Here is a 12,128-nt window from a genome sequence, read left to right on the forward strand (position 1 = left end):
TCATATCCCATGAATTTATAATGACATCATCTATATTCACCATATTAGATACACTTCTCAGAGGCAAGGACTGATTTCCCTCAGTAGTGAGAACAGCGTACCGCAGACTTGTCATCGTCCTCATCTGGTCTTGAGCCATCTTGTGAGAGCACAGTTGTTTGACTTACAGATTACAGATTACATGTATCCTCTAATGAACATGTAGTTATTTATGAAAGAATCTACAAGCAGGGTGACAAGCCTGTTTGACTGTCGGCTCTCTAATTATACATGTGACAAAAAAAAAAAAAAAACTACAGATGCTTTATGAAGTCAAAATGGAGCAACTCTTGCAGTGTCAACAAGAATAAACTCCCACCGTGGACCTGAATAAAAAAAAAAAAGAAAAACTGGCACGAGAGAAATCATTTTTATTGTACATGGATGGAGACAATTTGAAGCCTGAACGAAAATTCACAATGCAGATTTATTTTATTCACTGCCATGCAGCTGTTTCTCTCTTGAGTTCAGAAATGTTTTCTTTTGCCTCCTGAGCCTCCTGCTTTTAACAGACAACATATTTGAATAGTTTCATAACGGCTTTGTTATCTCAGAAAATGGATGAAATGACGATTGAAATAGTTGCTTTTAAGACAAAAGGTTGAGATTCTGCATTCAAATACAAACTTCAACATGGAAACGGTTGAAGGCTAGGCTTTATCATTCACTGCTGCACCAACACAGGACACATTCACACATTCATGCAGCGGATGATGCTTTATAGTGTCCTCATAATGACAGAGACTTCAAACTCTGAGGGAGATAAGAATAAGCCCAGGCCAATATAGGCAGAATGAGGCTGATTTTGCCATTATACCGGCAAGCTCTTTTCCCCGGATGGAAGCCTGGGCTGACAGTCAAACATCATTATGAGCCAGTGGCCTTGCAGTTTGTCACTGTCAGAGCTTCTAAATAGAGACTTTGTTTTCAAGATTTGTAAAGATTTATGACATTCTGGGCACTATTTAAGCGATGATGCACAACAAAGTCATTTTGTTTAATGTGAAGCCACTTTGAAAAATGGCAGAATCTGTGGGTTGTGGGCTTATTTCCTCTGAGAACAAATATAATACCAGACATTGTGCTCTTTATAAAAAAAAAAAATCTTTCTTTCAATCCAAGGAAACACTGATGCTATGCAAAATGTTGACATTTTGCTAAAATGAGTAATGACATTTTCATCCCTCTTGACCACCTTTAAACCCTTTACTTAAAATCGCTTGCACATTTCTATGGGCTGTGGGAATGAGGCACAGCCTGGTGCAAGCCAAAAATTAATTACTAAATACTTGAATAAAAGATTTGTTATTTTCTGGCTGACCGGAAATTCTTGCTATGACACATTTATTTCCTGTCTAGATGTGGTGCAGCTGCAGCCTGCAGACACACTTATGACAAAGTTAGTGATCATCCAATGGTCATGAATCACACAAATCATTTTACAAAATATGTAGACTTAGAAAATATAGGTCTAGAAATATAGAAATATAGAGGTCAAGAACTCTCTGCTGAGAACCACATGCGCATCTTCACCTCAGACCACTGTAGGGAAATGGGTGGGGACATCGTGGTGACTTCTCTACACCCTAACACGCACGATTGGACCCCGGCGTGAACGAGCAGCACGTTTTCTGATGATGAGATCCAGCGCCCTCTGTCGGCTCGGACAAACTGCACTTTATAAAGTGCAGTGGAGCCTCGACACGCATGCAGTCGGTGCAAAACAAGCGTTCACTCCCTCCAGAGGAGCGCACGGCTTTTTATGAGGGAGCCGGTGGTGAGAACATAATCCAGTCAGCGTTTTAGAGGACTTCCTCTATCTCGTTAAAGACATTGGCATAGCTGACAGATTATTTTACGCCAGTTTAAGGGATGTTTTAGAGACAAGTTGTCTCCAAGGGGCTTTTGGAGCGGACAGTCTGAGCCCTTATAATGCGGAGAGATCAAGTCTCACTAGTTTGTCGGTATGAGCGCAGAGCAGACGGACCCTGAGCTACTGCTTTCATGGATTGACTGACTGATTGATTGGCGTTTGCTTTTTTATTTTTTCCAACATAAGAGGATTTTTTTTTCTGTGTCTTTGTTAGTTTATTATTTAAGAAATTGTGGATTATTACTCGGAGCCGAGGATTTTTTTTTGCAGAGGTGCGTCTTTATTTTGAATGAGGATCTAGATTTTTTTTTTTTTTAACAGTTAGACTATACCTGGATCAAGGATCCGGAGAGTGGAATTAACCTTTCACAAGGTGAAAATATTACTCTAATTGGAGCCCAACTCATCTGAATTGCCGCTAAGTCCAATATGAAGTCTGTCAATGTGTGGATGTGCGTTTACATCTTTCTTCTGCTCTTAGGTGAGAAGTGAAACGTGGACATAACCTGTACAGTTGTGTGCTAAATGTGTTTTCTTGTTTAAAAAATGGTAAGATCAAGAATAATTATTACCAAGGAGGGGGTTTCTGTTATGTCTCCACTTATCTCAAACGAGAGTTTGAAGGCACAAGGTTATTATAGCATTTTTATTATGTGCAGTAAAATGATGATCGATGATCATATACTCGATTTTAATGAATTAATAACCGCCTGTCAGCTCTAGCTACAAACCAAACTTGGTTTATGCGAACAAACCACTTAAACTGGGTTCATCAAAAAAACAAACAAACAAACAACCACAGCTTCTAGAGAAAAACGCAAAGAGACCATTAATGTAACAGCACAGTGGAAAGGAACAATCTGCTGGGTCAGTGACACACTTGTGTTTGGTTGAATATGAACTAGAACATCACCCTCATCACCCTCATCACCTCATCATCCTCATCATCTCGTCCATCACCATCGACACCATTTTAAACTTCGGTGTCGCCCTCAGGCGCCTGTTCGCCCTTTCCAATCACCTTCCAGGTAAAGTCACTGTAGACAGTTAACTTCATGCTGCTCCTCTCAGCCGCTGCTCTCTGATGCTGATGCAGTGTCGCCTCGTCCTCCCAGCGCCATGCTCCACATTACCACAAGGGGTCTCTCTTGTCATTCCACCAGAACTGTGTGTACTTTGTGTGTGAAGGTGCGTTTGAGTCTTAAGTCCCGTCAAAAGGCAACAGCTGAATCTCTGCACTGTGTGTACTTAGTATAAGCTCATTTTCTGGTTACCTAGATGTGAAATAAGTGCAGTTCTTGACGCTCGTTTGATAGGACATAATTAGACCTTCTTCAATAGCTGAGACCAACCTTTAATTAGATCTAATGAGATTTTGGAAAGTGCAGTCTACTTTCCTTTGGAGGCTTTAGACACACTCTGTGTGCACATGTAAGTACAGGTAAATTACTTACTATGATTGTGTAAATGTAAATGAGACATAGACACGACCTCAGGCAGAGATGTTAAATACTTATGTGGGCCATGAAGAATGCTGAGAGATGGCTTGGCATGTATGTGCAAGCCATAGACCATCAAACCTGTCCCCTTTTCAACTTGTTGTACAAGTTCGAATATTAGATATGTTTGTACTTGTACACACATTCAAGCAAACTCATATACTATACTGTATGTATACAAACTCCCTCACCCATGAATTTACTATTTCTGAGCACCCTTTGTCTAGTTACCACTGCGTCTGTCTTCTTGTCCCCCTTTAGATGAGGCAGCGAGTTCCTGGGATAGTCCCTCAGCTTTGTCCATGTCCTTGGCCACCAGTGCTCCAGGATCTCTGGGCACCGGGTCTGCGCCCAAAGCTCAGACAGAATGGGTGGATTGCATCCAGGCAAGTGACATGTGCAACCAGAACCCTTACTGCAGCTCCCGGTACCGGGTGATGCGCCAGTGCCTTGTGGGCAAGGAAAAGGAAGCCATGCTGGATAACAACAGGGAGTGCCAGGCTGCCTTGGAAGTGCTGCTGGTTAGTCCTCTGTATGACTGCCGCTGCAAGAGGGGCATGAAGAAGGAGCTGCAGTGTCTGCAGAACTACTGGACAATCCACATGGGACTCAATGAAGGTAGGAGGCAGATGGTTTGACAACTCTCTTTTTTTAGGGGGTAAACTGTGTGAGAATTTCAGAACCTGTAATATAATAAACCAGCCAGTCACTTCAATTGATGCAGTTTATCTGTAAAAAGTGTTTGTGTACTATACAGGGTGACAGTGTCTTTACTTTCTGAAATTTGTACTGTAGCAGTCCGCAATGGTCAGGGTCCCCCACGGTCTGTACTCAGCTGTTAATTCAGTTTAGATTATATCAAATGGTGTTATAACTGAATACTGTATGTTTTGCATGGCGCTACATGTGCCTCATAATCACATTCAACAATGCACCTTCACTGCTGCAGTGAATTCTATTTATGAAGATATACAAACATCCAGTGCTTCCAGAGAAACTGTTGAGTATGACTTAGTGAATTCTTATAATATTTACTTTAATGACTCTTCCGATCTCAAAAACCGGCGTATTTTCCGAGTAAAGACAAAAGATGTTCACCACTCCCACTGTTGATGCCCTATTCCCTGATGCCCTCTTATAGAGATGCCCAGAAGCCCCTGATGAAAAATATATGCTTTCCTACTTTCCTCACCCTCTCAAAGGTAATGGAGCTGTAATGGGATTATATTGGTAGACTTATTGGTTTCCACCTAAAGTGTTCCATATTACCTTGTAATTAGTTTACAATTGTATAGCTCAGTGGCCCTTATGTGTCCACTTATGGAGGACATAAAATAGCACTCTTCTTGTAACCCTGAAATCTCCAGATTTTTATACTGCAACACATTTAAAGAGCATAAAAGAGCCTCCTGCACTGATATAACTCTTGACCTGTTCTTAAGAGTAAAAGCACACAGTGTTTCATATTAAGACAAATCTGACAAAGTCAAAGATCCAGAGATGCTGTGACCTGGGGATCAGGCTAAAGGGGGACCTTTACCCAAGAATGACATTTCTTGATGCTTGTACACGTGGCCACGGTGTCAAGGACTAATGTCAAGTGTCACGCCATGTAGACATGGACATGATATTCTCAGCTGTTTTGACACGTGGGGCAATGGTGGAAACAGTCTCAGTCTCTGAGCTTTGAGCAATCTGGGCTTTTGTGTCGTGATCCGTGAAGTGATTTGCCAGGCTGACTGCTCATAGCACCAGCTACACTTCATCAGACTGATGGCAGCAGAGGGTCCCTGACATGAGTTCAAGGGAAATGTAATGACATGGATGCTCCTCGGGCCTTCTGTCTCTCTTCCTTGTCTTTCTCTCCTTTTCTAAGTCTTTCTCCTTTGTCATGATCCTTCTGTCCTCCCTCCGTGCCACTCTCTCACGCTCTTGCGCCTTTCCCAACAAATAGCTGCATTAGTCTTTGCGTTTGAAGGCATTATGCACGTGGCCTGATTCTCAAGGATAGAGACCTCCTGTGCCTGGAGTATACACTTCACTGAGTTTATGTTTCTTTCCAAATAATGCTTCTCAGAATGCCCCATTTTGGCCGTGTTGCCATCTGAGATAAAACCCACTTTAACACAAACGAAAAGCTCTTACAGTGCAGCTTTAATCTAATCACGATCCATTGTGCAGTCAAGCAGGCTTTTGTTAACTGGAAACAATCTATGTACAACACCCATCTCTGGAAACAAACATGTAAGGCTGACTCCCAGCAGACACTCTCAAAATGGTGCTAAACTACTTTAAAAATCATTTGTGAGCTAAACAGGAAGGTTTGGGTGTAGTCGCAGGGTTAGATAATGCAAGCTTTGTTTTATGTTAGCACGGAGAGATGAAAAGCACAGTGTGTGATGCAGAAAGACAGAAACTCAGAATTGACTGTGAAACAAAGATTGGCAGATGTAAGTCTGTGCATTTTTTATGATTTGTGATGAGTACTGTATGAAGACCACTTTTTAGTTACACGCACATCAACCGTTCAACTTTTGAGTGTCCACCAGAGAAGAAGTCCACCAGAGATGGGCTGGGATTGAAACAATGTCTTGTCCCAGTGTTCAAACCAGCTGCACACGCACAGCACACAGATACCTTACCGCCTCAGGCAAGGTTAAGTCAGTACCTTAGTGTATATACTAATACTCTTGCTTTCAAATACAGAAGCAAGTCAGTGTTCAATAAAAAGTGTTGTTACATGTTTTAACATATATAATTATGTAGGTGACAGACGCTCTAGCTAAAAATCCTCTTAAATTTTTAATAAATTCAACAGTAGGATTTTACAGTTTTATTAAAATCAAATGTAAAACTCATACAGTTTAGCTTTAGGACCACATCTGCTACTGTGCTGCATATTAAAGATCAGTAAGAAAGATTTGCCTTTCATTTGAACATGGGCATCAAAGTAGTGTCTGATCATTTTCTCATAATACGCTTTCCAAAACATCCCGAAGAAGGAGAAATACGAAGTAAAATACAAAACAAATACTCATAATATATTTATGCAGAATCGACTTCAAATACATTACTTTGCTGCTTCCTCTTCCACTGACAGAAGATAATAGAACATTTAAAATAGTAAGATCCCTTGCTCTGAGAATAATTTTCTGCTCAGTTGTATTTGTATTACTAATTTGAAGTAGTGCTTTTGAAATAGATCATAATAATAATCTATACACATCTTGATGAATGGTTTAAGAAAACCATGTTTCTAGCGGGACTAAGAGATGCATTTTGCATCCTATGGAGTTGAATATAGTTGTTAATACATACAAATCCAAATAAAAAAGGCAAATAATCCCTATACCCCCTCTCTACCTCTGGAAATATCAAATGGGTCCTTTTTTTCCTTTTAATATAGAAAAGAAAAATTGCTAATTAAAAATTTGTATTAAACTTTGATTGAATTTGTTCTCCAACACTGTGCCTGCATAGATTTGTCCAAGTAATATGTGATGTCATCTTGTCTGCGAGATGTGTTTTGATCATTGCTAAAACAGTACACCAAGATCCAGACATCAGCATCACTTTTTCCCAGGATGCTGCACACTCACATGGTGTGATGTCAGCAGGTGTAACGGCTGGTTCATGCAGCCGTCACATAGAGAAGCGCTGTAAATTTCAGACTCATCAAGTAAATGTTGTTGATGTGGTGACTTTAAACCTTTCAACATGCACCTTTTTTCACCACCGGTGTTGTGAAGGTTCACTGCACCTTCTGTGTTAAAAAAGAAAATGTCATTTTTATTTGAAAGCAACCTGAAGAGTCTACCCTGAGACTGAAAAGTTAGTCTGTAAATTACATTGGTAACAGCGAACAAGGTCTGACCTGGCAAATTGTATGAGTGTCTCCAGTCACGCAGGTCCAGTGGGAGGCCTCTAAAAGGTGTTTCTGAGTTAACTTTTTTTTTATGAAAGCAGCATTGCTCCTGAGAACACAAAACACAGATTGCCTCAGCGTGACAACAATCACACTACCGTCATCGAGTGTTGCTTGATGTATCTTTTCGAAATACCACTGACACTGTCGACAGGTGGTGGCATACATATTTCTGCAGCATTTTCAATATAAAAACACATCCTTTACTCATGTAAATCTGTTTCATTAACAAAGCCCTGCAGCGATGATGTGGGGTCAGATTTCTCTCTGGATTGCTATGCTGTTGTCGCCTGCCTTTGGGCTACTGTACTGCTGCATTTGGCTTAAAAACCCCAGCAAAGGGGTGTCATAATGCCAGTCTTTCAGCCATCAATAGTAGTGCTAATGGTAACCTGTTAATTGTGTTTTCTAACAGAAAATGGCAGCTGAATTCTATGCGTCAGTGCAGACGTCCTTGATGGATAATAGGTGGTTTCTGCTCTGAATGGACCTGTGACGGTGTGAGGCAATGTGGACTAGCAGTTTAAATCTATAAAAGAAGTAATTACTAAGAAAGAAACACTGGCTGCTACACACAGGGATATTGTCGAGGCAGCTGCAGTTCTCTTTCAATTGTGCCCTGGGCCTCATGTGAATATGGCCTTGCAGCTTTCTGTAGAATTGGAAATTTAAAACGATAAGTTGCACACCTCCAACATACATTATTTCATAGCCTCAGCTATGAAACCAAAGCCTGGGCCTTGAAGTAGGAATCAAAGATCTTTTGTGTGGAACTTTCAGAGCAGTTTAATTAGCAAAAGCCAACTTTCTGCAGAGAGCGAAAGGAGAACTCCACGACAAGTGCTCCGTTCCAGCTCATTGTGAGTGTAGACAGTATCTTTACAGGGAACTACGAGAATACCCGATCATCTTATGGAATGATTTATTTTCTCCATTTTCATGAATGTAAGCATTGCAAAGGTCATCCTCTGAATATGTCGCTACATCATGCTAATACTGGGAGTTCGAGTGGGTAGTGAATCTAACGCAGTGGGTAGTTACATGACACGGGCAGCGTAAAAACGCTGTGCACATCATAATAGACTTAGGCAGAGAAATGTTGAGAGAAAGGAAGAATAACATTTAAGAAAGAGGCCAAGAAAAACGGGCTGAAAAAGACTGAAGGATCAAGAGGAAGAAAGAGAGAGTTAAGGGTGGAAAACATGAGGTGGGGTGGAGGATTACAAAGGTACACAGTATTCCTGGGTGAAACCATCATTACGATGAGCAATGGTAGCAGTCACTGGCCATTACCTTAGCCATCCACTGTCATAAGCAGAACATTTTTCCAGCCTGTCCTGCATGTCAGGGGATAGGGGAAGCAGGCCCCTGCATGCTGAATATGTCCTCTCTGCTTCCTCGCTCTCTGTGCTGGAGACCAGGCCGGCACTCACCAGGTGGCTACTTCATCATCAGAGGAAGGGACCTGTCGATAGCTTTTGGACTTGTTTAGTAAGGTCTTTTGGTGCTTTCCCCTCCTTGTCATTTCATCGCTTTTTCCCTCTTTCTCCCCTTTTTATCATTTATCCAAAAACGTGAAAAGGATCAGTGAGATATGATGAGATAACAGGTGCTGTTTGTCCTCGTAAATCTGTCTAATGATTTTCTATACAGTTAGGTGAACTGCCCAAGATGACTCCCATTCACCAGGAGATCGGTATAGAATGTGACAGTGCGGCTGAAAAGCGGGCCAGGTAGTGGGGTTTATATTAGCCTTTTATAGCTTCTCAGGCTCTCTATCGGAGGAGAGAGTGAGTGACGGGCCATTCTACTCAGTGAATACTGTCATGATGTGGGCATTAAGTCTCATTGTTGGCAAAAAGGTTGCTGAATGAATGAGCATAGCAGAAGTCAACTACCAGGGCCAGAGGCTGTCATCACAGCATGGCTACCTTTTCTCTTTCTTTCTTTCTTTCTTTCTTTCTTTCTTTCTTTCTTTCTTTCTTTCTTTCTTTCTTTCTTTCTTTCAGTTTCACTCCCTGCATTTATAATTGAAAAAACTTTTTTAATTAATTTAATTTTCTTTCCCTCCGTTACCATTTAATTTATGCAAAAGTCCTAATAATGTAAACAGTCAATATTTAAACTGCTTAATATTGGCTGTTTAAGATGTTGTGAATCTTTAACATTCAAAGTTATGAGGTTTTCAATTCATTCACAGTGTCATAAAATACTAAATGGTGAAGAGAGGCTGATGAACTGGTCTGCAGTGCCGTGGTCTGTTTTATGCTGTTATGCCATAAAGATGACAGCGTTTTTTGTCAAAAGTTTTGCAGGATTTACACCATATATAACATTTAGTACCTACACCTGGCATTAAAAGGCTGATTTGGGTAAGCGGGTGTGTAACTATTAATTTTAACAGTACATTCGCATAGCCAAAGGGAAGGATGAAAATTTCAGCACTCATTTTCTCAGCTGTGTTTGCCCACCACAACATGCTGGGTTGGAATTGTGACTTGAAATACTATTCTGAGCTAATTCAATATTCTATTTGTATGATTCAAATTTTAGTTTTAAATGTCAATATCGCCTCAAAAACTGAGCTGTTAACTGAGTTTATGGTTCAACATGTGTTCTCTGAAGTACAACAAGAAAAGATGCATTTGTTTTATTAGTCTATCTTCTCTGTTAAAATGAGAACATTATATGAGAAAGTTGAGAAAAAGAGAAAGAGGCTTCTCATGTGCTTATGATATACAGTACAATTAAGCTGCTCAGTGAAAACACTGAAAATCCTTTCTTTGTTCTTTTTATCTGATATATAAAGGTTGAAGTGAATTGACAAATCATAGATTTTAGTTTAATTGCATTTCAGAAAAAGCTCCACCTTGTCTAGAAATAGAAATAGGGGTACAAATACAATTGTGCTTTGAGAAATTGTTTTAAAAGGAGACTGGTCTGGCTTGCTTGAACTCCACTGACAGCTCATTTGCAGACTTTTGGAGCTCTGTGCAAAGACTCGGTCACCTTTTGTTACCAGCAGAGTTCGTGCAACAGCCAGCAGCACTCTGCAGAGGACCTCCGGCTGTGCTTCAGGCTGCTCTGCTTGTACTAAGCTTCTTTGTATGTAATTAATATAAGGACAGAAGTAGAGCTGTAATGTATTGCTACTATTTGAATAGGAAGTCATATGTAGTATGTTGCTGTATGATACTATATTATTATATTTCCAACATTGCTTGCAGCAAAAAACAAGGAACAATATAAAGTCGATATTAAACAGGAACACAGTCAGTATATGGCACCTTTAAGAACACAACAAGGTGAATGACAGTTATTCAAATTGACTTTGCTTCAAGCCATAAATAGTTTGCCAAGATAGTTGCTAAAAAATCCACAGGACAGTTTCCATCACCTCAGACGTTTAGTTTAATTCCTAATGCATATGAAAAGGATGAATGATGCCACCTAACGACTTCATAAAACTCCCTGTGGCCAACGAGAGGTGTCTCTCTCATGCTGTAACTAGGAAAAGGTCTGATTGTCTGTCTCAGCCGTGCCGTCATGCTCCATACCATCAGCAAATGAAGTCAAACGGAGGCTTAATTACAGCGATAAGTTGTTGCCCTGCGGCTAAAAACATCTAATCGCTAAACAGCTGGGAAGAATTTTCTATTACTTGATGAATGAATAATTGGGTCCGGGGTGACTGTCAAAGAGCATTTTTTTTTAAAGTACAGCAAAACCTCCTGCTGTGAGGTGTTTTACATCCTAAGGGTGAGTGTGATTATAGTATGTTTTGCAATTTTATGACTCAGCACAGCTTGTTACGTCTAAGTAAATACGTTTTTAAAATGCACTCACTGTTGTTACCACAGTATGTACTATACAGTTGTACGTATGAAATTGAATGTGCCTTAACACAGTTTGATTCCTGGCTGATTGTGCAGTGAAGCTTTCTTTCACCAAGAGGCTGTCTGAATAAAATGGTGAGCAACCTCAGAACACGATATTTTGCTTTTGGCAAAAGATCCTTTATTCCATGTTGCTCTGTTCTGTATACAGCCTTCTTGGTGCAGTGGAAGAAGCCTTATACCTTTCTGTGGAATATTGGCCTCTTTTCTAAAATACACAGTTGTTGTGGTTGCTGCCTAGCAGAAGTGTAGAAGGAGGGCTGTGGTGGTCATTTTATGAATACACGGTAGCCTTGAACTCTTGAAAGGCCTCTAAAGTAGAATGTAATTGTCGTAATTATACAAACTGAGAGATCTTGAGTCAGTTGGCTTTTCAAGTCTCGCCTTTTTTTGACAGAGGTGTAGAAACCAACAGAGAAGTGGGTGACACGTGAATAAAATAAAGGTGCATGCACATGTTTTATACAACAGCTAAAATGACAAACAAGAGATAACTCCCAACTGGAATGTAGATACTTTTCTCAGCATCTGTCTGTGTTACTCCTCTATTATTTGTGTTCCTCTCCTTTATGCTTATAGTGCGACTGTCATACACTCATTCCTTTATCATACAACCCTCAACTGTGCCAGATGTCAATATTCACTCAAAGAATGGCCATCTGAGCTGGTCTATCTGGTTATGACTGTCTAAGCTGATGAAGAGGGCAGATGTAGAATTGCACATGAAGCAATGACTCAGATGCAGATGTACAACACATCTCTTGGATTTCAAGCATTAGGCAGTTTTTTTTCATCATCCTGTCACCAAGTTAATATTTTAGTGAGTCAAGTTTGCTAGATTTCTCCAAGTTTAAACAGATCTCCTCATGATTTTGATTAGGTTTAATTGAGGGTCC

General features: G+C 40.3%; 1 protein-coding gene across 1 annotated transcript in view; it reads left to right on the plus strand.

Moving 5' to 3' along the window:
* Positions 1–1,757: 1,757 nt before the first annotated feature.
* LOC113151139 (GDNF family receptor alpha-2-like) overlaps positions 1,758–12,128 on the plus strand; it is a 43,075-nt gene continuing 32,704 nt past the window's right edge. The window contains exons 1-2 of the mRNA XM_026343994.1: positions 1,758–2,393; positions 3,673–4,029. Of these exons, the coding sequence (XP_026199779.1) occupies positions 2,342–2,393; positions 3,673–4,029 (409 nt within the window). The 5' untranslated portion in view covers positions 1,758–2,341. The remainder of the gene's footprint in view (positions 2,394–3,672; positions 4,030–12,128) is intronic.

The sequence above is a fragment of the Anabas testudineus genome, chromosome 9, assembly GCF_900324465.2.
Source record: "Anabas testudineus chromosome 9, fAnaTes1.2, whole genome shotgun sequence".
Lineage (NCBI taxonomy): Eukaryota > Metazoa > Chordata > Actinopteri > Anabantiformes > Anabantidae > Anabas > Anabas testudineus.